Genomic DNA, 27,861 nt, shown 5'->3' with positions numbered 1-27,861 from the left:
TTGGAAGTTTGCGACATCTGGAAACTCACTTGAGTTATATTCTGAAAAAATATCCCCCAAGAAAATACATTTCTGTATGAAGGTGGACACTTCAGAAACGAAAAGAAAGGCGAAGTATACTGGAAACAGCCCAACGCCGCTCCTGTATTAGGCGATGCTAAGTAAACTTGGTTTCCGTTGTAACAACGCAACATATTTTTTTATGACCGCTCTTATTATCCCTGAAAAGGGAGACGAAAATAACGAACCTTGGTATCGTCTGCTTAAGGAAGTTTTGCTGTTGTAGAGCTGTTTTAAGTCTCTCAGGAACATGTGGAAAAACTTTCATGACTAAAGATCACAAAAATGCGGGGTTCCAGTCCCCTTATCATTTATTTTATATAATATGGGTAAAAATCAGGCACCTCTCCGTCTAACGGCGAAAATGGTTGAACGAGAAGATTTCTCGTGTCGAACCACCGTCGTCTTCACACGGTGGGGTGCAGAATTTTTCTCTCTAATTTTGCACGTCCACGCATCCCTCTCCAAATCCAAACCACTTCGACCATGTGGAAATGGAGCAATCGGATAGACGCCAGCTTCGTAACGCGAGGGATCCAGGCTCGATTCCCGCCACGGGAAGCGCCTTTTTCTTTCACTTCACTTGTTTTCGCGCTACAGGCGCCGTCAGTGAGAACACCAAAGCTGCACTTTATTAATAGCTTGGACAGTGTTGTTGAACATCATGGCTTGGACGCGTTGGTCAACATCGCGTTCCAGCCACATACCAGGCATTAAAAAACTCGAAACTTGCAGCCGAAGTTGACTGCCAGCGCCGGTGATGTTGAACGTTTTGAGGTGGCAGATTCTGCATGAAGCCTGTAGGCATTTTAGAAAGAGCTCGTTGGGATTACAAGCAGTTTTCAGTGTTAGACGTTGTGATTCTGGTAAGGAGGAACGAACTGATCACTTTAAAAATCACGTGTAAATTACAACGGATAGCGTACATTTGCAGCCGACAGGATATCGGGGCAAACCATGGATGTTATTTCATAATTCTTTGTACCACACGGTTATTTTGTTTCCGATTTTAAGTTACGTCGGACGCACCCGCCTATCCGATAGCACCAATGCATGGTTGGCGGTGATTCTGCTGTCATCCTGTCGTGGCCCTCGTCGAAGACCCAGCCAGTGCATCGCATGCCCCTTGCACTGCTAAAGCCATGCACGAAAATGTCCTCGCCCGACGGCATTGCTTCTTTTGGGCCAAAGTTGGTTCGCGGTTCTTGGTGGGCACTGCACATGTGCTGGCATCCGTCACCCATTCGTGATGGCGCCCCTCTTCCTAAACGCCCTACTCAGGGGTCCGCTTTCCGTCCGAGGTTTCGAAGTGAAAACCTCGGACAGAAGAGGGCAGCTTGTTTCCACCAGCGGTGCACGCGACGCCCCAGGGAGCGTCAGCGCTTGGCAGACTCCCTGTCCGCGGCTAGACTGCACTGGGGGTCCTCGTCGCAGCTGGTCGAGCGCAGCGCGTACGATGCCGCCCTCCTCGCCGGCGGCCGTTGCTGTCCGTTGCCGAGCCGAGTGGCCCTGGCGGCGTGAGCGGCCACTTTCCAGTTCCCGGGCCACGAGTGTGCCGGGTAGGAGTCCGGCGGCAAGGTGGATAGTCCGTCGCGCTGCTTGGACCACTGGCAGCGCAGGATGGCGTGGAAGGCCCGCTTGTACTCCCGGCTCGTCGAGGCGTAAATGAATGGGTTCAGGCAGGAGTTGAAGTAGCCAGTCCAAAAGCAGAAGTCGAACAGCAGCGGAGGCACCGTGCACTCCTGGCACAGCGTTCCTGCGGAAAGTGCGCATCGTGAGTGGCGAGAAAACAGAAAGAATCAAAGCCCCGTTCTCAAGAGACAGATGGTTAAAACGCCAAGCTTACTCCATGCAAACTGAGTCGAATCAAAGTCCCAAATCTACAAATCTATAGTGCCGAAGTCTACAGCCAAAGTCCACTTCAGCTCAGCCAAAGTCCAGAGCCAGCGCCCGCGCAACGACCCCAAAGGAAATAACGAAGCACCCGAATGCGATAATAAAACATTAATTGTCATCAGCAATTCTATTAGAATGCGAATGTGTCTTGCAGTGCCATTCAGTATCGTGTTTTGTGCGTAAAGACATCCCACTGTCTACGTGTGTGGTATGATTGATGTGCTTTTGGGGAGGCTCACTGTGTAAAGGCGGCTTTCCTGCCGCGAGTTTTAACTTACCTGCATCGTCATCAGTGCGGAATAGGGAGCTTCCCTTTAATGCGGCGAATGCAATCTACAACTCCCAAGGCGTGCACCCAATTAACCTTCTTTAGTTCCAATTTCTGGGTTCTTAAAAACGGAAGTTTTTGTTGAGCTAATTATATCCGAACATTTTGGTCTGTCTATCTTTCTATATGCATATGTATATGTCTGTCTGTCTTTTGAATCCGTCACCCGCCAACGGTTCAAAGAATTCTGAACCACAAGTTTGCATGGTCAAAGCCTCTCGGAACCGCTAATTCAGGAAATCCCCGCCGTACTTGTCAAGATTGTTCTGCAAAAAGAAACCATTAGACATATTTTTGGCAAAACCTCAGCACATAGGGGGTATTTGGAATGTTCTTTTAATTACAAATACATGACTGCTTGATTTTTGAGATATAAAACAAAAGAATTGCGGTGAAACAATGTTTTTAACCCCCCCCCCCCCCCCAAAAAAAAAATTCAAAGCACTCGCGCCCGAGTCTAGACTTCATGGCGGCATACCAATTGGTAGTGAAACAGTGAGAAAAGGTCCAAAGGTTTTAATAGATGGCGGCACAGCAGTGGAAGGGTGCAAAAATGAATTGACCTGAGCAAACCTCCAGCGCGGGAGAAGCGACACGGGACGGGAAGAGCGTGACAAATGTGCTTCGGAAAAATTCGGGGGAGTTAGACAGCTGCCCCTTCTAGTGAGACCTAGTTACCTGAGTGTGGTCGCTGTCAAATGTCGTATGTCGGAGAAACCGAATCAACTTTTACGCACCGCTTGAATAATGAAAGGGCCCATGCAAGGCCACTACTAAGCACACCTATTTCAAAACACTTTGGCTTTCAAAACTATTCGTTCAATAAGATATAAATCTCTTCCTTTGGAGGATGACTTAAATCAAACCACGGCCTCCGCGATCGTCTGCCGGCGGCGCGCCGTGGTTCCGCCGGCGACCGATCACGGAGGCCGGCAGCCGATCGCGGAGGCCGTGGTCAAACCATGAGCGAGGACAACGTGAATCATAGTTAATATACTGACTCATTACAACTACAACACAATAAATGAGAACCCGAAACGCTTGCGGTGAATAAAACATTGTTAACCAGTAATCTCAATTGGCTTCCTGGCACTGCATTCACCGCCGTATCGGTCCCATTGAAATATGTGCGTTATTGATGATGATTGTGAAGTTAAACGCGCCGATGAGGCGCGCCATAGTGGAGTGTTGACCACAGTTGACCATAGTTGACCACCTGGGGATCTTTAACGTGCGCCGAAATCTCTACCACACGGACGTTTCAGCTTTTCGCCTCCAACAGAAAAGCGTCCGCCGCGACCGGCAATCGAACGCGCGCCATTGAACACAGCAGCACCACGCCTTAGCCACTTAGCCACCGCGGTGGAGTAATGTGTGTTCTTTATCTTCTCGAGGAAAAGGGGGGGGGGGGGGGGGAGGGGGCGATGTTGAACAAACAGAGAAAGAAGTGACCGCATATCTGACCAATAATGGTTCACAAATGTGAATAATGCTTCAGCAGGGGATTTTAGAATTAGAAACTATCGCTCTACCAGGAACTTCGGAGGAAAATTTGGTCGAAATGTCTCTCTCGCCAATTAGTCGACCTAAAAAGGTTAGGTCAGTCATGACAATTAATTTGATCAACAGCAAGCCTGTGAAGGCATTAAAAATCCTTGTTCTCGAATACCCGATCTTAATCTCGGGGATTGTAACGGCATTGATTGTTAAGCTGCTGAGAGAATTCGTCAGTGTCCCTTGGAACCATTACGCCACGAAATTTGCCATCAGCTTCATTTCCGATGACTTCTCAAGTTGCTTGGTGATTCAAAGTAACTTTTGCCGAATTTGGTTTTTTTCACCTCTTGGATTGAATTATTTTAATCAATGCTTCTTTTGAGACTGCTTTTATTTACAAATGTCGTTCCCGATACGGATAAGCACAAGGCGTCCAAATGCTCTGTGCAGGAAGTGCTTGCTCATTAACATGGACATCATCTTCGTTGTGACACACCGAAAAAAACCGGCCGCGTATCCGCATACTTCGCTGGAAAGGTCGCCGAACGATGATAGCCCTGTGCCGCCCTGCTGCGTTCCCGCCTCGGTGGCTGAGTGCCCGAGGCGTTATGCTGCTGAGCCCATGGACGCGGCTTCGATTTCCGGACGCTTTTCTGAGGCAGGCGAAAAGTGAAAACGCCCGTGTGTTCGAGATTTCGGGGCACGTTAAAGATCCCAAGGTGGTCAAAACTAATCCGGAGCGCTCCACTACGGCGCACCAGATTGCCTGTGTAGTGTCGGCCCGTTGAACCTCATAATCAACTCTGCCACGTAAATGCCCCTCTCTTTTCCCCCGCCCACCGGTTACGCCTTTCCTACGCCGCATCGCTTCTCTCACGGCAAACAACGCGGAGGCTTGCTCCAGCAATCTCATTCCGCAGCTCTTTCCTTACTGTTGGACTTCTTGGAATGTCGCCAAGTGGCATTGTGTCGCGTGCGAGCGCTTTTTGTATTTGGGTCACAAATATTTCTCAAGGACAGAGTATAAAGCGACTCCGGGAAGCACAAAATCACGAGGCAGCAATTGTCGTAGTTGACTACTCTTGCAACCTTTGTGGCTGCCTGACCCTCCCACATTCAGGAACAGATAAGCGCGAGTTCGAGCAATCGTCTTGGCAATACGACTGGCGGAAGGATCGAATAGAAGCGGAGAATCATTACAGACTCTGAAACGGCATTGGAGTGTTGGCTGCAGGCAGAATGCCTAAACGCTTCGGTACGATACTACCGTTCACAATGAACAAAGCTAACGACGTCACCAGCACACACTGACACAAGGGTTTGAAGCGATCAAGGCGCCGACCAAGAGGCACATGAACTCAAATGCCATGCTGCTTGAGACCAAAACTACCGCACTCCCTCCCCGAAAAAGGTCAAAAACGCCCCGTAAACCTACGCCTAGGAACGCGATTTTCCCCCGTGCTAGAAGGGGGTCTCCGTGCCGAAGAATTTCAAACTTTGTGGATGATGAACGAACACAAGTATCTAGAAAACAATTGGCTCCAATTAACGCTGTGAAGGCGATTGGAAAGCAAAGCTTTAAATTACAGAGATTCTGCCAGCCAGAGATTCTGCCAACCGTTACCTGGAATTCGCGGGGGTGGCGTCCCGAACGCAGCAGCATCGGCCACGGCCGGGCTAGAGCGGCGGACGCCGCCGCTGTTGCCCGGCCGTGAGTCGGAAATGAGAGAAAACGGAGAGAAGCCTGTTTCGAAAGGTGAGACAGCGCAACCTATAGCCATCCTGATGTGCTAGCTTGGGGCTACACCACCACGCAACACAAGCGGAGACACCGAAGCAATTTATACTGATTAAGACCAGTTAGTTTAGTAAGTTTGAGAATTGCGAGAAAGCTGAGGGAACTTTTGTACTCGCAATTTATCAGAACCAGTTGCTCCATTCGTCTTTTGTAATGCCTCTTAAAACACATCCAGATTGGTGTTAAGCTAATTTAGAAAACTCAGTACCATTCGTGGCAAGCAGTGCGCAAAAAGTAGCGTTTCTCTAGTGGCCAGATGTCTGTATGTGGTCTCAACATTTTGTTTTCCCGCCCTGCAAACCAATCCTTAACGTATCTTTGCCGTACGACCACTTAATTTCGTAGGGTCCGGGTTACCCAGGAGTTTCTGACGAACAAGTTAATCAAGCCGTGCGAAGGAAGAGCGCAATGAACGCGAAGCTGCGCCAAAACAGGCCCAAAACAACTTGTCGCTAAAGCAGACGACAAAGCGGTAGTGTCGACGCACCCGTCGGCGAGCACGCACCTCCGCGAGGGGAACGCTGCGTAAATTCACCGCGCCATATACAGTGTGCTCCGTGAGTGAAACAAGAGTCTTGTCTACAAGAAGAATCCAACGATTCTGCAGGCCCGGAGAATGGGCCGTACTAATTCTGCCATTATCATCTTTGAAGGCACAACGGTGCCGCATTATATATACTACCGCGGCGCCGAATATCGCTGCTTCATCCACAAGAAGCGACACGAACTGTGTGACGGGTGCGGCAGGCTCGGTCATCGCGCGGACGTCTGCCCAGCACCTGACAAAAAGATCTGCAAGATCTGCGGCACCGACTCACCGCTCGAGAAACATCAATGCGAACCCAAGTGTACTCTCTGCGGACGGGATCATCCAACCGGCGACAAGAAGTGCCGACTGCGATTCCAGACTCCCTACGTTTTCAAGAAGCGCAAGTGGAAAAAGCAACAGCAACAAAATAACAACCGTCGACGACAACAAAACGGCGGGCGCAACGGATCTTCGACGTCGTCCATACTCCATAAGGACGGGCCGAGCGAAGCGACAACCGGCCAGCGTGGTAGATCGGGGTCCTTTCAACGGCTTCCGCAGCATGAACGACCTAGCAGACGGGACGTGAGTCGCGGGCCAGGCACCAGGGACAACTCGGCAAGCAGTCAACACCTGCGACACCGGAGCCCCAGTATCGCTGGCCGCCAGAATCACAGACGCAAGTCGAGATCCCTGTCTCGAAACGGAAGACAGCCGAGCGGAGGCAACCAAACAAACAAGGTGAGCTGGGCAAACACGGTCTCTCACGGCAAAGCCTCCCAAAAGCGCAGCGCCCCTACCACAGGCGTTCCTGGTTCTGAACATTGAGATCAACAGTCCGATATTACAAAAATTAAGCAGATGTTAGAGCTCGTCATCTCGGAAAATACAGCCCTCAAGGCGGAAATAGCTCTACTCAAGGGAACCAGTGCGGAATCAACGACATCCTATTCCCCACGCAACCTAGGCCAGGCGGGTACTAATTCAGGACAACCCAACCAGGTCATTACGCCAGCTAAGCAGTCGTCTGAAATTATTTCAGAACACAGCTCTGCAGACGCGATGGATGACTCACCAACGGGCTCTCCACCGCCGAAACGCAAGGCCAAAGAATCGACCCCCACTAGTTCTAGCCAGCCCGCACACTCGGACTCTAAAACATACGTCGATGAGGACATGCTCGTCCAATTTGGAGAAGACCTCAGTAAGGCCATAACCGAGAAGCTCAGCACAAAATTCAAGGCCATGCTGGCGGAATTGGCCGAAAATATCGGCTCCCAAATTTCTCCACTTAGAGCTAGGGTTACAGCCTTAGAAAGCACCACCACGTGGATGGGCAGGGATGGAGGAACGGGCCCCATGAAATCAACAAAACCCTACTCCCGTCCAACCTCAGCGGAAAGCTCCAAAAATCCTCACGACCATGTCTAATCGCTCACAGAAGAAATCCCGAAAGCCAAGTACGCTTGTCATATGGCAATGGAACTGTCGAGGATTTAGGAGGAAACGCGCTCACCTTGAACAATTTATTAGGACCAAGGATTCAAGTGAAATGCCTGACGTCGTTTGTTTTCAAGAGACCGGTGTTTTTGCAAAGCTCAGCAATTACAAATCTTTCGCAGACGTAGAAGAAGACGCCGCTGGTGTTAACTCAAAGCAAAAACCCATGGTAGCCACTCTCGTGAGGCGAAACATTCCGGCGATTCGTCACGATGCCGGGGTGGGTGCGTCGTCTGCGGCTCACATCCTTTTTGAATTAACTCCAGACAGCAAACACAGAACACAGAGCATATTTATACTTAACATATACAGCTCTCCTCGAAACGCCCACAAATTCGGTCAACTTTTCGTAAAACCCTCGAACTGGCCAGGGGAAACACCCTAATAGTCGTCGGAAATTTCAACGCTCACCACACCGAGTGGAGATATAAACGGGACACGATTAAGGAGCGAAACCTCTGGCTCGATGCGCATAGAGAGGGTCTCACCTTAATCACTGACCCCCCACGGCCCACCCGCATAGGAAACAGCGTGAGTAGCGATACTACTCCCGACCTCGCCTTCACGAAAAACACACGCAAAGATGCCACTTGGTTCAACAGTCAAGAAAACCTCGGCAGTGACCCCTACATCGTCGTGATTAGGGTCGAATCCAGGGTCACTAAATACCCGTACGGTAAGAAACTCCACCTTATTGATTGGGACGCCTTCCGCAAAATACGAGCCGCCGAACGTACCTCATCTGACGTTGCGGGCAGCCCTGCCATCGAGGAGATATCTGACATTCGGGAATGGACAGAACAACTCTGCAGGGATGCCAAACAGGCTACTAAAGAAATACCGGCAGATGCAGGCCTTTATCAAGCCGATGCAAAGCTCCTTCACATGTGGGAGGCCCAGCGCAGTTTGCACCAGAGACTTCGGAAACAAAAGCTAAATCGCAACCTGAGGCGGCGCCTCGCTACTCTCAATCGCGACATTAAAGATTACAGAAGTCAACTAACACGTCAAAATTGGCACAGCACGTGTGATCGAATGGAATATGAAATTGGACTGTCAAAGACCTGGAATATTCTACGCTGTCTCATCGACCCCGACAATAGTAAAACCACACAGAAAAACAACCTCAACATACTTCTACACAACTTTAAGGGTTCCGACACCGAGCTCATCAAGACAATTAAGGATAGATACTTCGGAGACTCCGCACGTGAGGTCCTCCCTCGCTACACGGGACAGGAAAATGACCTCCTTGATCGACCCATCACGGTCAGCGAAGTACGAGGGGCCATCGTAACCCTGCGAACCCGCTCGTCGCCAGGTCCAGATGGCATCACAAATAAAATGCTCCGAAATCTGGACGATGAATCAATTGAAGCCCTCACCCGCTATATGAACGTGTGCTGGGAGCGGGGCCAAATACCCGACATGTGGAAAACGGCAAAGGTGATTGTGATTCCCAAACCAGGCAAGAAACTTCAGCTCGAAAACCTCAGACCGATTTCGCTCACATCTTGTGTAGGGAAATTAATGGAGCACGTCATACTCAACAGGCTCAACAGCGACATGGAGGATAACGGTCTTTTTCCGCACACGATGATCGGCTTTCGACCAAAACTCTCTGCGCAAGACGTGATGCTTCGCCTCAAATACGACGTCATAGACGGGGCGCGCTGCTCACCACTTGACACTAGAGCAATTTTGGGTCTTGACCTCACAAAGGCCTTTGACAACGTCAAACACTCGGCTATCCTCACGAACATGAGCAAACTCGGTGTCGGGACAAGAGTCTACGAGTACATCAGCAACTTTCTTTCAGACCGCACAGCTACCCTCGCTGTAGGGAGAATGGAATCCGATGCGATAAAGCTAGGGAACAGGGGGACGCCCCAAGGCTCTGTCCTGTCCCCTTTTCTCTTCAACGTCGCCATGATTGGTCTTCCTGAAATTTTAAACCGAATTTACAGCCTTCAACATAGCCTTTACGCAGACGATGTTACGCTATGGGTCTCCGGAGGCAGCGACGGCCACATTCAGGACACGCTACAACAGGCAATCGAAGCAGTCGAAGATTACGTCGGCCCTCGCGGTCTCAGCTGCTCTCCGCAAAAATCGGAGCTTTTACTATATCGACCAACCAGTCGAGGGCGGCGCACAGATAAGACCCCTCCGGAAGTCCATCTCTTCGCTGGTGGTGGAACCCAACGCATCCCCATAGTCACAAGCATACGGGTTCTTGGCCTTCGCATACAGGCGAACGGACACAATTCCGAAACCATCCTCGCTCTCAAAAAGAAGGTCTCTCAAATCACCCGACTCATCTCCCGTATTGCAAACCGCCATCACGGCAGGAAGGAACTCAATCTAGTAAGATTAGTTGAAACTTTTGTTGTAAGCAGGATAACGTATGTCACTCCGTTCTTAGACCTTAAAAAGGACGAAGAACACAAAATCGACGGTCTCATTAGGCGAGCTTACAAGCAAGCTATCGGGATACCGCTTACCGCATCGACCGAACGCTTCGAGGCACTTGGGCTACACAATACGCTAAGCGAACTCATCGAAGCTCAACGCTTAGCGCAACGAGAACGACTTACGTACAGCGCGACTGGACGGCACATCCTCGACTCTATTGGCATCACTTACCCGAGTACTGCCCCAATCAAGGTCCCACTTCAACCAGCCATAAGAGAAGGCATATCCATACCACCCATTCCAAAAAACATGGATCCCGTGCACAATCTCGAACGAAGACACGCGCGGGCCAAAGCCCTCCACAAACAGTACGAAAAATCAGAGAACGTGGCATACGTGGACGCAGCCGATTACGAAGGTCGCGACGCCATGGCATTGGTGGTAGTCGATCGGCAGGGAAATTCCATAGCTTCCGGCTCGATTCGCACGAAAGAACCGGAAGTGGGAGAAGAGGCGGCCATAGCACTGGCAATGACGGCCTCCGCAAATATCAAATATGTCATCAGTGATTCTAAATCTGCCATTATAAATTTTTCGAGAGGGCGGATCTCCCCAGAAGCGTCTGCAATTCTCACATCTGGCTTCCGTCGCGATGCGCGGACCGGCAAAATTTACCTGATATGGGCATCTGCCCACTCCGGCCTGGCCGGGAACGAGTGCGCGCACGATGCTGCTCGAGGATTCACCGACCGAGCTGACATCGACCCTGACGCGCGCATCTTTCGGTATAAGAAAGGGTCAGGCATGCGAATAGTGAAATAATGCCTGAAGAACATTGTAAATTGTCTAAGCCTGAGGGACGTTATATGTAATTATTGACAACTTAAGCACTGCCCTACGGGCTCATACACAGTTTGTGCTAGAAATTTCAATGTATAGCGCGTGACAAGGAAAGTCATTGCGATGACGACCCGTTCAATAAAGCTAGTGAATTAGTTGAATCGCATAAGCGTGATTGATATCCACTCGATATTTCTCGCTGAATGGTCAGCGTATATGTGGTTATTGAAATGTTCAAAGTTTATGTAGGCCACTCGCGGGGTCGTTCGGCCGCAGCCCGCGCCTCTGTGCTGTAGCCTCTGCAGGCTGTCTGAGCAACAAGCGTTGCGGCAGCTACATGTCCGCGTGACTCCATTCGTAGCGTAATTCTCTAGGCGCCACTCCGTGTGGACGCAGAGGCCGCCGGACCAGCCTGACCCTAGCGGCTTCCCTCGAGCTGGGGAATCAGCAGGCCTAGGCGGTGTGAAGAGCTCAGGCGTGGACGCCAAACAAAGCAACAACGACGTATGTTTCCTTTCGGGATGACGAAAGCTGTGTCCACTTAAAAACGCATCCTGCGTGCGGCCCCTTCGATACCGCCTTAAAAACGGACCTCCGCCGCGACTCGGGGACGGTGAGCTGTTTGTACCCATGGGCGTTTCTCGCTTTGGAATGAGCCGGTGGATGACGCGGACCAAAGGGCGGCTCGCAGATCTTGTCCCGCTTGGGCGCGACGTCAGGAGGAGAGGAACCCCCGAAGGAGCGCGGGAAAAACAGTGGACGCGGCAGACGTGTTGAGGACTCGAAAACGAGAGGTCCACCCATACTCGCCTCCGTCGTAGACCCCGAATCTAGACGAGAAGCTTCAGCGTGTTTCCACTGCCAGTTACGACCGAACAACGACCCGACCGATCGACAACGGACTACTGACTGCTGGTACTGTTGCGCGGCACCGACAGGAGCAGCAGCGCGGGGGTGAGCAGAGACATTCTGTCCTTATTAAACTGTTGTCTGATGCCATCTCTCGGGCTCACCTGTCGCTCTCCAACCCAAAGGGGACCCGTTAATCTGTAACGGCTTGCCGCCTAGCAAGACCATCACAGCTGCGGAACAGGAGTTCATCGCCGCTGTATAAGTTCGACGGCCATGCGCAAACCCACGCACGAAGCGGACCGCTCCCCAGCCCAAAAAGCGACATTTTTCTGCTTATCGTCTTTGTGCTAATCGGGCTGCGATAGGAAGGTTGCGTTGCGTGACACGTCTGAGAACCCCCCCCCCCCCCTTCAGCCTCCTTCAAAAGTGGCGCGTGCCCTAACCGCCGCGTGCTTTCTCGTCTGCGCGGGTAACGTACAGGGTTTTAGACCTTAAGCCGTGGCGGCTAACTGTTTGGGAGATGTCTGTGAGTGACAGCTGCCTGCGCGGACTTTGAGCCCTCCCATATATGCAGGTGGGGAACTTTACAATAAAACTAAAGCTTTACAGGCTTAATAAAATAGGCTTCTTGTAAGAAAATACTCTTGTGCCATGGCGTGTGCTGGCCGACACGGCGCTTCGATTAATTGTGAATCTGTGATGGACCGGCCATCAAACCATACTAACTTTTACGCCTGATAAAATTCGTTATATAATACTAGACATCAAGCCAAGAAATTAGTTTCCGGAAAGCGTAAAATTATGTATAATTTATCACTGATCAGAGAGCATAATATGGGCTTCGAAAATTTTCGCATATTAAAGTGGAATCATCATCATCATCAGCATCATCAGGGCTCCAAGACCGCAGTAGCCCCGGGCCCCATAGTTTCCCAATCCGGCACTGCATACAGTCACAAGGATTACCAAAGTAGTCAACTAAGACAATCGGGGCCTCGTGCTTTCGTACATCCCGGAGTCCGTGTATACCGTGGTCTCATGATATTGAAACTTTTCCCAAATGTACTTGAGCCTGCCGTACTGCCCCTTCTTGTGTAGGGTACTGTATTCATATTTTTGGTAGAGGAGAGTTTTTATGCGGGGTTCATGGATCGGTGCCATGTTTATCATGGCGTGCAGTGGTTTCCTTTCAAAGGGGTGGGAGTGCCTGTCTTTTCTTTTCTGTTTGGGGGTGCCTGTTTCTTTTCAAAGGGAGTATGATGGGCCCTCCCGATTTTGTTTTTATACCCGCTTTCTTGGTGCTTCGACACTACATTGCTTCACCGATTTCTTGAAATGCGTTAGGAAGGCACAAGTTGAGGACCTATTCATCGTCATTATCACCAACATTTTATTTAGAACTACTGTAGCGTAAAGGCCTCTCCAATTGACCTTCACCCGCTGTTGTCCTGCGCTTCTCGAGACCATTCTTTGCTCCGGATACTGTTATTTCATCCCTCCATCGACTAAATGGTCGTCTCCTTCTTCTACACACGTCTATGCATGTTCATTCTGTTACCCTAGTGATCTACCTTTCGTTAGTTCGTCTCATGATCAAAATTGCGAGGGTGAGAACTGCCTCATATGCCGTCCTAATGGTGGTGTTTCTTTCACTTTCTTTGGTGCGGGTAAATTTGTGGTACGGCAGGCTCCGCAATATTCTGGTCATGATCAGTGGTTGCGCGAGTCTTATCGTTTTTTTTCTCTTTTTCTTGCTCTTTCTTGGTTGGACGTTTGCTTGTGGGCAATAATCGGTTAAAGATTTTCTGTTTTTGCCGATTGTGAGTTGGGAACTACCCCGTTGTCTAGAATCCCGCCGAGCATTCTCACGTGGCTGTTCTCTGGGAAGATATTCGTACCTATTTGACGGGTGATTTTTACTTGGCCGCGTCGCGCCAACTGTCGTTTACCAAACCAAGCTTTCAGCGGAGACGTAACCATGGAAATATTGAAAATTATTCTGAAAACTTATGCGATTAGATGCTGTAGAGGTGGCTTTATTTTAGCTATTTTCGGATTATAATCTATGCTTTCCTTGATTTCTGAGAGACCGACATTAATCCTTCGCCCCCGGTTTTAGTTAGGTCACCCACTGTAGATGCTGGCGTAAGTCCCGGTGGTAAACACAGCGCGGTCGCTCTGTGGGTAAGGCGTTGGCTGCTGAACACATGTCCAGCGGTTTAGTTCCCGGCCGCGGCGGTCGTTTTTCTGATGAAAGCAGAAAAGAAAAACGCCGGTGTCTCGAGATTTCGGCGCACGTTAAAGATCCTGAAGTGGTCAAAGAACCTCGAGTGTCAAAAAGCAAGCCATAAAGAACTCTAATGTATATTGGTCCCGAGGGTAGATAGATAAATAAATAAATAAATAAATAAATAAATAAATAAATAAATAACCTCCGCCGCAACAATATTATTGTTCTACCGGCCCACAAGAGTGATTCTGTACTGCTTGACAAGAAAGACTACGATGAAAAGATAACAGACCTGGTGGAGGACATAGATTAGATGCGCATGCCTGTTTGCAGTGCGATCCTAGGACTATAAGAGAAGCTGCAGGAAATGCTGGCAGACATCTTCTGGTTCATGCCCCTGGACAAGGAGGGTCTATTCTACCGTCTGTGCACAAATGGCTCAGCTCCTGTAATTTATGGTCTTCCAACAACCCATCGCAGAGTTCCGCAGGTCTCCTCTATACAACCTCTCCAAGTACTTTCACAGCTGGCAAGACAGCCACGCATGTGGCCAATTCTTGCGACTTCCTTGGAAAAATGCACAACGTGCAACTCGAGGCTGAAGACGCCACGAAGCTTGGGCGCACCCGCTGCGGTAGCACGAGCACGAGGACGCGGGTTTGATTCCCGGCCGTGGCGGTGGCTTTTCTGATGGAGGCGAAAAGCGAAAACACCCGTGTGTACGAGATTTCGCCGCACGTTAAAAATTCCTAAGTATTCAAAATTAATCCCTAGCCATCCCCTACGGCGCGCCTCATCGCCTGCGTTGCGTCGGCGCGTTAAACCCCCCCAATCAATCACGAAGCTTGGGCGCGTGTTTCTGGGGATTACGACCTACGAATTAGGCACGTGCCGGCCAGCAAGCTTCGGATTATACTGTTTATAGTCAAGGAGCCGCTGCCCGCTAATCTCTTCCCCTGTGTAGTCTCTCGCAACCCCACCGCCGATCGCAACCAAGTTTACATCGTAAAAACAGTAAAGTTCACCAGAAGGGCGAAAGAGCACCAACGTGACTTGGAAAACCAAAAAGTGACTTCCAAAGCAACTGCCGAGCGTGCGCACAGGCTGCAGCACGATACTAGCTGGGACAACGCTGCAGTAATGTCTAAAGAATGAAACCGGACATCACGCCTTTTAACGTTGGTCGTAACAGCCGCTGGGCGTCATCGCCGCCGGATAATTCGGAAAGAACCTCACAAGCAACACTCCAGACTTTACACGGTTGTTAGTAAAATACACCTTTTAGGTGCGGAGTACGTTAGTACCGCACAATGTCCGTCCGCGTCCGTGCGCATGGCATTTACAATCGCAAAAAATCACAGGCACCGGCACCGGTAAGATTCAAGCCTGTGTCTGGTAGACCAGACAGAGTTAGTGTCATCACCTTACCCATTGGGCTACGACCGTTAGTTAGTACCCGAGAGTCAAACGGTTTACTCCCTCGCCGGTAACGGTGCGGAGTACCTTAGGACCTCCCAATGACCGTCCGCGTTGATTCGTGCGCACACCACCATCAAGCGAAAATCAAGCGAAATTCGATTTGAGCCGTGAGTTGCAGTTTCATTTAGGGAACAGTCAAGGGAAACTCACGCCTCAAATCGAATGACGGTCGGGGCGCAAATAGGAAGTCACTAGGGGCGCAATTTGGATGTCATTTCGAGTCCCCGTACTCCGCACCCTCGCCATCATCCACGGAGTGGAGATTCTGCCATTTTTTTAATGAACTTACCATCCGGTCGGGGCTTGGTGTTTAGAGGGCCAAAATTCAGGATTTTGAAATGGCCAAAATGTGCTTTGTGAAGGTGGTTCTCTTTAATGCTCTAAAAGACAGTGTGCCTTCGTATTGGTTTGTATACATCTGCCGTTTTAAATTTGTAACCTTTAATTGCATATATATATTATTTTGTCCTCTGCAAAGAATATACCACACGCTTTTACGGTGGCTGGCATTTCAGGTATTTGATCAGCCTAAAATTTTCCTGAATAACATTTGCAACTAAGTGCACAATAATTATAAATCATATATGCATTTGTAATGAAACCCTTAAATAAGTGTAATACAATAGTGCTCCTCCGTAACACATAAATATTATACTGACATCTAAAGGAGCGAACGTTGAAGACGGAATCATTTTTTGGAGGGAAAGCACGGCTGTCGTATAAATATTTTACGCTGAACTACAGCCTGCTGAACACATAACAAGGCCGGTCGCGTTGAATTAAGCTGTAATGAACTGATGAACGAGCGGCAATCGCTAGACAGTGAGGGCCGCTTTGGCCCTTATTGTTCCGCCACGGCCGCTCGATGGAACCTTGTTTCCATCGAGCGGCCGTGGTTCCGCAAAGGCGCAACTTGACACGAAAGGCTTTCGTCTTACCCGAAGCGCTGCAGGTTTTGGTATGGCACGCCTGAAGTTATGCGGAACTCGCGCTGCTAATAAGGGCAGGAATAAGTTTGCGCAAAAGACGAGGACGAGGGGACGAGACGAGCGCAACTTCCAGCTTCCAATGAACGCAAAAGTTGGAAATTGCGCTCGTCTCGCCCTCTCTAACTTCGTCCTCGTCTTCGGCGGTAACTTGCTCCTTCGTTCGTCATGAGCCAACAAGCCGGAAATCAAGCGCATGCATTTGGGGGCCTCGAACAGCCTAGACGCTCACCTAGCGGCAGCAGAAAGAAGAAGGGGAACCAGCAGATGATGAAGACGCCGACCACGATGCCAAGCGTTTTGGCCGCCTTCTTCTGGCGCTTGAACTTGGCGAGCCGCCCCTGGAGACCTGCGACGCGGTGGACGTCGTCGTCGACTGCAGGAGCGTGGACCCTGAGCGTCAGCTGGCCGGGCTCCCCTTTGATGGTCTTGACACCGGTGCGCAGGAACTTGGTCTGGCGCACGGCGGCGCGGTATATGCGGTGGTAAAGCACCAGGATGACGAGTGTGGGCACGTAGAAAGAGAAGGAGACGGAGAAGACGACGTAGCCCGTCTGCTTCGTCACCTCGCAGACGAAGGGGTCCGGCGGCGGCGGCTCGCGCCAGCCCAGCAGCGGTCCCACCGAGATCACGGCCGACAGCAGCCACACGAACACGCAGGCGACCACCGCACGTCGGTGCGTGACCACGCTCGAGTAAGTGAGCGGCCGCGTGACGCCGATGTACCGGTCCACGCTGATCACACACAGGCTGTTGATGGAGGCCGTGCAGCAGAGCACATCCGTGGCGGCCCACACGTGGCAGAAGATGGGCCCGAAGAACCACTGCTTGTCGAGCACCTCCAGGGCTGCCGAGAAGGGCAACACGCTGGCGCCGAGGAGCAGGTCCGCCAGCGCCAGGTTGACGATGAGGCAGTTGGTGGCCGTCCGCAGGTTGGCGTTCAGCAGCACGGCCAGCAGCACCATCAGGTTGCCGCTGATGGCCAGCAGGATTATCGCCAGCAGGAGGCCGCCCTTGAGCAGTGCGCCGGTGGCCAGCCCCGCGGGCTCGCTCGCGTTGTTCCCCCACTCGCCGCCCCCCGCCGGCCAGCTGCCGTTCTCGTCCATGCCTGCACCGGGCGGCGGCAGCTCGTCATTCGACCCGCTGCTTGGAAAATGAAAAGGCTGAACAAATAGTAACGATATAGCTGCTCTCATGATATATTCTGAATGAACACATTCAAAACAACGGACGCTTCTACGAGGTCTAGTTTCCCAGCTGCGGCGCACAGCTGTTTTTAATGGGAATATTTTTCGGAACACTGTAATGGGAACACTTTCCAGAAAAATCAATCGCTATCGCCACTTTCCAACTAAATAGGTCACATTTACCAATTCAAAAATGGGTATTTGGGCATGTCCAATTGCGGCGTACTCTCACAACAGTCGGTTATAATAGACCATCACTCATGGGGTCAGTAGTGAAAGTGACCCTCCAGGGTGGCTCGATGGCTAAGGCGCTGTGTTCCACTGCTGTTCTGAGCCCAAAGATGCGGGTTCAATCCTTGCCGCGGTGGCTGCTTTTCCGATGGAGGTGAAAAGCGAAAACGCTCGTATGTCGAGATTTCGGAGCATGTTTTAATGATCACGGTCGAAATGAATCGGAGCTCCCCATTGCGGTGCGTCTCATAGCCCAGGTGTGGCTTCGGCACTTCGAAGCCGTAAACTCAACCAGTGCTCGAAGTGAGGACACTCGGGGAATAATACTTTTATGGGTTCCCACGCACATTCGAATACGTGGATGCTGGAAAGAATTTGCTAACACAGGACATTGAAACACGACAAGTAATATCGTGTCTTTTGCGAGAGGTGGTGTCAAGGCCCATTTGAGACAACTGAGGACACTCATTACTCTGAAAACCAAGTTCACGCATACCCCTAGATATCCATGTACAAGCGGACGCAAAATTAAACGCCCAAGCGAGCGGCGGGCGACAGCTATTAGGGCGACGCCTTTTGCTGCCGCGCCTACTGGGATAGCAGAGTGCGCGAGGCTTTCGCGAGTCAATAATGCGTGCCAATTTTCTTAATTTCGGCCGCAGCGCTTTTTTTCTCTCGAATGCCGAGGGAGCGGCGTGGCGGCAGCCTCTCTTTCTCTCGACGTTTTTTGTGCCATCACCTGGAACCGCGCGGCTTGGCATAGGAGCGCTACGTTCCTCAACGCTTGCAGGAGTCGAGTCATCCGTTAGTGTGCGAATCGACCCCATAGGACAGCCTCGCGGAGACACCGTTTCCAGCCCAAGCTGGTTGGACGTTTTGAACACCGATTGAAGCACTGCTTGTGGAGTTGGCCTGCCTCCGAGCGCATCCTTGACACCTTCCGATGAGTTCAACGAATCCACGGCGCACTCGTGACCCCGCAAAGTGGATGGCGGCGTTGATTCTCGGGCTCTCGCTTGTCAGCCGGGTAATTATGCTGAACTTGAAAACGGCATACAAACTTGCGTACCCCGTGCAATAAAGTCATTGCTTTGAGTTATGCCTCTAAACGCACGGCTGTTGTGTCAGTTAATTCCATTTTATACTGATGAGTTCATCTCACGCACAAACTTTCGTGGAAAACGCATGTAGACTTTATTTCAGCTGATAACTACAGGACACTCGGTGTTAGCCGTCATTCGCGCCATGATAATAAGGACACTAAGCTGATCGCTTTTACCGAAGTTATATGGTCCGAATTTCAATATGGCGGAATAATCTGGGACCATTAAAAAGTACTTGACGAAACACTGCAACCAATTCCCAACCAGAGCGGCCGCTTCACATCAGGTCAATACTCGGGCGTTATATCGACAAAATAAATCTCGGTCTTCACCCTTTGGAAAACTCTTGCATAATTTCCATTATTTCACTGCCAGACATCCCATATGTGCCACCAACTGATTGAACTGCGCATTTTGGGAATAGGACCCCAAGACTAGAACTGTGTACATTGTGTGACTTGTGACATTTTCCTTTCTCCTCCCCCTCCTCCTCATCCTGCCTTTCCCGCAGGGTCTCATGTCTAAAGTGCTTCACACGAGCTAACGGCCACCGGACCAGCTGACGAAGAAGTAGCTAGAAACACTCCGCCAGCGTTCGTGGCTCTCATGCAATCTAATACTCGCAGTGAATGCACTTGCGCTGGCGCCTCGAGTGGCGGGCAAAGACAAACGCGCTCCCGGCGCACAGTTTGCGCTGGCGGTTGCAGGCGGTACTAGCGACACCGAGAAGCGGGTCTGGGAAAAGAGGACGGCCAACTACTCGATGGAGGGAACAAGAAAAGAAACTCTGGGGCTCGAGCGGCGTGGAACAGGAGCCGCTGGAGGTCGACGGGAGAGGCCTTCGTCGTGGAGTGGACCAAGTGGGCTGCCGCTGCTGCTGATGATGCAACAGCTGGTTCTCCGACCAAGGGAGAGGGGCGCCGGCGCTGATGTTTCTCCAGCCTTGCACCACTAGAGCAGGCTGCGCCATTTTTTCTGCACCGCCATGTTCTCCAAATTTGTAAATGTACTTGATTTTGTACACGCAGTTTTCTGTTTTCAGTGTACTTTTTTTGTAAATCGCAATTAATCTACTTTTAAGGCTCCGTACTTTTGCAATGCGTCACCGCGAATCGTGCAGCTTTGTTGTTCCTCGACAATTCCCTATATGTAATGCCCACAAGGGCCATTAGGGTAATAAAAATAAAAATAAAAAAGAAGGTTGTCGCGCTGTCCACCAGTGAACAGTCATACATGTCATCAACCTCGTCAGTATAGCACACCTTTCTCTAAGACATTCAGAAGAATATGCCGGTTCCGTCTTTCGTCCTTTAAAACAATTCCCTACTAGCCAGATGCAAAAACCAGGCGCGCTATTCCAGTGGGCCCGAGTCTGAGCGAAACTCGGGCAAGGCGAAGCTGTGGTGACAATAAAAAGCTCACGATAATATTTCGGGGCCGGGTCAGAACGCTTTAAAAATGCGATTCACGACATAATCGATCCACGGCAGCGCGCTCCAAGGATGCGCGACTAGGGCGTGGCGTATCTTTAAGTGCGTTCTCTCGCTCCACTGCTGCACTGGTGGCCACTGGGAGCAAGCAAATCCAACTGCTTTATTAATCTGTATTTACCTAGAAAGTTTCTTCCTGCCGTCCATATGAGTTTTTTGTTTGGATTTTTTTGTTCTAAGAAGTAGTTTCTGTGATCGGTGGCAGACAATGCAATCACGTGACTATGACCAACTGGCAAAGAAAGAGGGCGATGGAAGTGCGCCACATCCAAAACAGTTGCTGCTGGTTTTACTTTATGTAAACCCTCCGCTTTTCGACACAAAATTTGCTCGGCGCGGTCCAGTCTGCTTACGTGCTTTTAAGGCGATACGTATTAGCAACTTCTTTTCTAATACATTGTATTTGCACCTTTTGACTCGCTTTCCTTTGTTTGTTTTTGGGCACGGATTACTTTAAACGGCTTCTTTCCTGCTATTACGTGTTCGTGTCAGTTTCTTCCCTTTCATTTGTTCGTCTTAGTGTGCAAGAACACTGGAACACGCTACCGCCTCTCTAGAATCAGGTTTCTGCGAGGGTGGTGTGCCGCTGTCCTACTCCCGTGTCATCTAGTTCAGGCTTCACGCTGCACCCCCTATCCTACCACTGTTACTTTTCAAATTCACAGTGTTATGAATATTGTGAACCGGGCACGTTAGTTCCTCAAAGCTCCCAATTGCGGCCCAATCCCCCAAGTGGCCATCTTTTACGAAGGAATGAATAGTAACAAGGACAAGAACTTTCAGATTTGCTTGCTTTATTTTATTTTGGCCTTCACCGCTCGTGTTCGAAGCAGCTATCCACAGTCGTTTTTTTTAAATGCAGAGCATTTCTTTAACTCACGATGTCACCCGTTCTAGTTGTCCATCGTAGTCCGCACCCCTCCCCCTACACTATATAAAAAAAATAATACTTACCGGCGCCTGGTTTAGATCCCACGACCCTGCGGGCGGAACGCAAGGTACATGGTGCTCTACCCACTGCGCCACAAAGCCGACACAGAATGGAGGGCTACGAACGCGCCTTATATCCTTGACTCATTCAAACTACGTCAAGAAGCTGCTGATACAACGCATTCACTACCTGTGGGCGGAACGCGCGGTACATGGTGCTCTTCCCACTGCGCCACAATAATCATACCCACCTGCTAATAAATGATGTCACGTGACCACGTAATTACGTCTCCTCATTTAATTACAATACAACAACAAACAGCAACAAGTGCAACAACATTAACGTAACGCAAACTACTTAACGTCGTGCGCCCCCGGAAATGCTCTGCATTTGATCGTGCCCCTCGCGAGGGGGATGTTTAGTTTCCTGTCGCAGCAAGAACCAGGCGGCCTCCTGCGCAGTTTGTGGCGCATACCCACTTGGGGGATTGGCCAGGATCGTTTCACTTACTACATGCCGGTTACGGCAGGGTTTGACTCGAACAAATTTCTCGTGATGGATTCTTTGGTTGGCCAATCCTTAGGGGCATCCTGCCACAATCAGCATCAGAGGCGCTGCGGACGGGGCTGGTTGAGCTGCAAGGCGCGTGGCGCTTCCCGGCACAGCTTTCCCACGGGAAATTCAGCATCCCCCTCTAAAGTTTTTTTCTCACAGAGTTCAATCCCCTCACAACCCTCTCTTCCGTCCCGTCATTTCCCCTCCCGCTTACCCACCCCCTGGAGTGACGCGGTTACTTGAATTCTTAGGTCTCCCCTTTACTTGCTTCTCATGCTCTGCTTCCTGCCATACGATGGTGACGCGGAACAAACCCAATAGTGTAAGGATCGCCTCTGACAACAGGTACGTGCCGTTGATTGTATTGTAGCTAGGACAATGAACAGATACAACAGCCCATCGGAGTAGGCGTCATAAAAGCGTTAACCATGGGGAAGAGGAAGGTAGGATTATGTCCAATCCAGACGCCGGGATATGCGCCAAAGACGTGTGAGGGGAAAAGATGAACCCCATAAGGTGCATGCGCGAGAAACAAGCTGGTGCGTACCAAATTTAAATTATCATTTGTACCGCTGTGATATGGCTCCTTCACCCCTTTGTGTATTTTGCAATGAGTTAGAGACTATAGAACATTTTCTCCTCTTCTGCCGACGGTTTGTCTCCATACGAAAAAGATATTTGGAAAACCCTTTTAATCAATTGGCCCACCTAATCACTCTCCCTCTAATATTATCATTCGGGGCGACAGTCCTGGGTTTTTGCCGCGGGGTTCTTTGCCGCGCTGTACATTCATTCATCTTTGAATCACGCCGTCTACCGTGCTAGCCGCTAATGCAAGATGGCGGGCTGCTCTTAAAAACATGTCTGCGCCTGTATCCTCTGCCTTCCCGCTCACTGCCTCCCCTTCGCTGCCGAATCTTCTTTCTTTAATTTTCTTACATAATTTCCACGATTGTCCTTCGGCCAATCCTTTCCTTATTCATTCGTGCTGGTTTTGTAGTTGGTGAGCTCTATCTGCTACCGCACCTTATTTTCTGGCAGTTTACTTATTATCTTTTTACTCCCGTTTATATTCACCTTTTTTCTGTATTTATTCACTTTTCTTCTTTTAATCCAAATTAGTTTTTCCTCTTCTCTCAGTTGGCGCCCATTTCCTGGCCAATCCCCCTGAGTGGGTACGAACCATTATTTTGGATCAACAACAACAGCTGGTTATCTCAACGCTCGGACCTGCATTCCTATCGGCTACACCACCTGCGAATAAACCCCCTCAACCGGCCATTGGTGCGTCGACTGGCTCCTTGACAATATATGTAATACGTATAAGCTATCGTGCCAGTAACGTTTTCACAAGAAATGCGCCTCACGCAACCCCTCGAGGGAGACTGTCTGCCAAGTTTATGATAAACAAAACGTACGGTCATGCAATGGCTCGAGTCGTTCGAAACTGTTTTGCGAGCAGACAATAACTGAAGCGCACGCTCCGGCTGCAGACGGATAGACGCGCGGTAGGAACCTACAGAAGCCATGTCCGCCAAACCACCTAAAAGAAAGGCAAAGTTTGGAAAGCACGTCTCCACTGATCATATTGCGCACACACCGGCTGACGGTCGACTGGTGGCGGTCGATGGTACGGTCGCTACCAACGCTTCTGTAGAAGCTTCCCGCCGCGTAAAACCGCAGAGCACATTACATTTGCTCCTCGACGATCATGAAGCGAAAGCCGCCTCTAAGTCGTCGCAAACGGGGGTCTGTCGCTAGATGACGGCACAACCAATGCACAGCACTTTTCTAGAGATAAAAACGAGCTCGAAATTCCACCTTCGTTTAAAAGACCTGTCGGGGTAGAAATATGCCTGCTACGGCGACCATAAAAATAAACCACGCCGCAGCAGCATCCACCACGGGCCTCCCGAGTAGTAACACCGAGTAGTAAGACGTGCAGTAACATCGCTAGGGCACGTTTTGAGGCGGAAAAGCACGAAAGAAGTACGACAAAGCCAATAGAACCAGCACGGCTCCGTATCCATTGTTCTGACGGTGATTGATGCAAATCAGACCATTACCACGGATTCTTTGCCAGGACTAGAAGGTAAATGATGCAGGGTGTCAACATCAGAGTTTGCAAGCTCTCGGAGTTCCACTTGATGGGACAGATCATTAATGCTTTCCCAGACGGTTTTCGTTCCGCATTGCTGCAATATGCCTTGCGCGGAAGTCTGCCGTGGGAGCAGCAGCGCCAGTTCACATAACCTGATGGCTCGAGAAGTCATTAGCTGGTACCGTGCCTTCCGCGATCGCCTCGGCCGCCGAGCTGATCGCTCGGGGCACGGTAGTAGATCGACCGCTCGTCCCGGCCGTCATTCGCCGAAAACAAAGAACGTGACCGTCAGCACCCTGGTCTAGAAAATAAGAGAGAACCTTACCGAGAGCCAAGCCACCAACGCGTTGGTTGCAGGGCGTCCGTGACAGCGCCGTCAGCATTAAATAGGCGGCAAACTTCTTAGTGTTTTTTAAGCCGCAGAGATGGTAAAATGGTGAATAAAGATCTTGAAGGCAGCCAGTGGTGGCACGCAAAGCAGAGAAAGGAGAAAGCATGGACTCATGACCCCCCTTTTTTTCTTTTCGCCTGGTCTTATGATGTGACACGGCGATTAAGACCGCTGAACGTGGTGCAGTCCTCCAGACGTTGGGTGATAGGCGCTTGAGAATTTGGCGCATAGCGCTGGGTAGCACCCTGCTGGATTTGAAGCGTCCTTTGTCCAGCGCAAGATGCCTACTCCCTCATCTCCACATTTTTTCGACGACGGTATTTCTCAATGGGAAGTTCACAAAGCTGCATTCTCATTTGCCTGGCGTCTGGGGAGGGGCCCGTTTTTGTGATTTTGGGCACTGAGTCATGGTGATTTGGCAACGAGTTGGGGATTTGGTGCTTTGAGTCTAGGTGATCTGTGATTTTGGGCACTGAGTCGTGGTTAGATAGTAACGATAGGTATTGTGATGCCTTCCCTAGCAACTACGTTAGTTATAGAAAAGATAGACTGTCACGGGGGTGGGGTGTTTATTCTTGTCGATACAGTCGCAGATGTTAACAAATTCACATGATTCTTCTATTTATTTATTTTATCGAAAACATACTGCAAGCCCATGGAAGGGCCCAAGCAGGAGGGGCATCACAAGGGAAAAAAAAAACATTTAGGCACAATACACATCGTACACTGATCAAAATAGTTTGAAAAAATACAGGAATGCACCAAAGTTACAAAAATACCAATACACGTGGCACACTGTTGGAAATAGATTGCACACATACACAAGAATGCATCAAAATTGCAAAACAATGCCATTCAGAATTCCAGTTGTTCAAAGGAGCGAATACTGGTCACAGCAGATTCAGTTAGTTTATTCCAATGTGTATTTGTACGCGGCAAAAAGGAAAAATTAAAAATGTTAGTTCGAACGCTGTACGGAGTCAAAGATTCGAGGTGTCTATGCCGTGTTTGTCGGGAAGTTAGTGGCTGAAGGAATTCCTCTTCTGAGGCTGTAGGAATTCCTCTTCTGAAGGTAGGCTGAAGGAATTCCTCTTCTGAGGCTGTCTGGGCACAACTTCGTTTGAAAAATGGTAAATCGCTGGCAGTCTGTTCATTTTACAGACCGCCTGACGTAAGGTACAGGTTCTAACTAAGCTTGTGGAAGATGTAGAAACAAGAAATTCTGATTATTTATAATTGGTGGTGATTTCAATTTACCCGAAATTAATTGGAAACCAAATACCACAACACCTAATGCGTCTAGTGTGTCGGCAAAGGAATTGATGAAATTAAACAGCTCATTTGCGCTATCGCAATTAGTTTGCCAACCTTCGCGTGGAAGTAATGTGTTACACCTATTTTTTGCTAATGTGCCTGTGTATTCGCAACCTGTGCTCATTTTTCCAGGCATAAGTGACCATAGCGCTGTTTTGTGCAAAGTGAAATTGCAGTACATTAAGGCCGGTAATATCGCATGTAGATGAATATACAGCTACCGAAAGGCTCGAGTAAATGAAATTTTGTTGGCACTTGACACGTATTACGACGTCTTTGAAACTTTGTCAGAGTCGCTGAACGTAGAAGAAGTGTGGTGCTTACTCAAAAATAAGATTTTCTAGTTGCGTGACCAAGTCATTCCGTCATGGATAATGACGGCAAGCAGGGGTAGAAGTAAGCCATGGTTCACGAGGGAAGTTCGTAGGGCACTGGAAAAAAGAAATCGAGTACACACGGCGTACAGAAAGAACCCGACACCCGAAAAAAAGCAACATTTGCAACACGCTTCAAATCAAGCGAAACACGCAATAACACACGCGTAAGATATTTTTTATGCTTCTTCTCTCTCTAGGTTAAAGAGTAACCCTAGGGAATTCTGGCAATTTATCATGAGGAACAGAAAAGACGAGGTATCAATTCCTGCGCTCGAGCACAACGGGTCTCTTGTTTATGATAGCCTCGATAAAGAATAATGTTTTAGCTCTTTTTCCAGCTCTGTTTTTTCTTTGTGCGCACCTAACACTGATTCAATGTTTCAGTACGGGCTTATCGGAGGGGAACCCACGAATGACATCGTCTTCGACAGGAGAGGCATTCAACTACAACTTGAGTGGTTAAGTACCACTAGTGCTGGCGGTCCCGAGGACTTTCCGAATTTTCTGATCTCCGCTTGTGCAGGCCCGTTATCTAAGTACCTTTATGTGCTCTTTCCTAAGACCTTGACATGCGGAGAACTGCCTGCACATTGAAAAATTGCCAACGTTGTGCCTATTCCGAAATCACGACCTCGAAAATTTGTGTTTAATAACCGGCCTGTGTCCTTGACTAGTGTACTTTGCAAGATATTTGAACATGTCCTTTTCAGCAACATGATGAACCACTTAAACTTGTTTTCCTTATTGATCCCCCAGCAACACGGATTTCGAAGTGGTTTGTCTTCTGTCACTCAACTTACAGAATCAACGCACGATTTAGCATCAATCCTTGACAAAGGGGGTTGTGTAAATTGCATCTTTTTAGAGGTAAGGAAGGCTTTTTATGTTGTTCCACATTCTTTGCTGCTCAGAAAATTGTCGTGGTACAACATAAATAAAACGTTTATTGAATGGATAAAAGCATACTTAAATTGTAGGACTCAACCCGTAGACGTTGGCGGTAAACGGTCGCATGGTGTTGATGTGTCACCAGGTGTGCCTCAAGGTTCGGTTTCGGCTCCATCATTGTTTCTGTTATACATAAATGATATTGCCGTTGGCATATCATCTTGTATACGATTGTTCGCGGATAATTGCGTTTTGTATCGTCTTATAAAAGGTCCTGATGATTACAGTGAACTACAGAAAGATTTAGACAGGGTTGCAGAGTGGTGTGATAAATGGGGCGTGGGTATAAATCTTAACAAAACTGTGCAGATGCGCTTTTCTAGACAAAGGTTACCACACATATATACGTATAGCATTAACGGGACTAATATTGCATCTGTGTGTGAATATAGATATTGGTGTGTACTTGACCTCTCAACTAGCTGGCACCGTCATGTCGACTATATAATTGCTCAGGCCTGTAGAGCCCTGAAGATGTTACGTAGAAATGCGAAGTGCTTTTCTAGAGAAACAAGGGATTTACTATACAAGACTAACATAAGGCCAATACTAGAATATGATTGTACCATATGGGACCCCTAGACTGTGACAGCAAAAGGCCAATACTAGAATATGATTGTACCATATGGGACCCCTTGACTGTGACATATAACGGGACTCGAGAGAGTACAAAGCTTAGCAGCTCATTTTGTAGTTCAAAATTATACGCGGTATTTTAAAGCATCACAAACAAAGGAAAACTTAGGCTGGAATACACTACAAAATCGTAGAAAGACATTCAGAATAAAATTTTTGGAAAACATATACCATGCTCAAACTGGCC

General features: G+C 49.4%; 1 protein-coding gene across 1 annotated transcript in view; it reads right to left on the bottom strand.

Annotated features, from left to right (window-relative positions):
• Window positions 1-385: 385 nt before the first annotated feature.
• Window positions 386-27,861, bottom strand: part of LOC144156278 (alpha-1A adrenergic receptor-like) — a 464,281-nt gene continuing 436,805 nt past the window's right edge. Inside the window, exons 3-4 of the mRNA XM_077688217.1 lie at window positions 16,643-17,518; window positions 386-1,816 (exon numbers count right to left, since the gene is read on the bottom strand). Coding sequence (XP_077544343.1) covers window positions 1,437-1,816; window positions 16,643-17,516 — 1,254 coding nt within the window. The 5' untranslated portion in view covers window positions 17,517-17,518 and the 3' untranslated portion in view covers window positions 386-1,436. The remainder of the gene's footprint in view (window positions 1,817-16,642; window positions 17,519-27,861) is intronic.

Source organism: Haemaphysalis longicornis, unplaced genomic scaffold (assembly GCF_048455015.1).
Source record: "Haemaphysalis longicornis isolate Haplotype H1 unplaced genomic scaffold, Haemaphysalis longicornis Haplotype H1 scaffold_1, whole genome shotgun sequence".
NCBI lineage: Eukaryota > Metazoa > Arthropoda > Arachnida > Ixodida > Ixodidae > Haemaphysalis > Haemaphysalis longicornis.
Note: the sequence above shows the minus strand (reverse complement) of the source record. Positions and strands in the feature narration are given on the sequence as shown.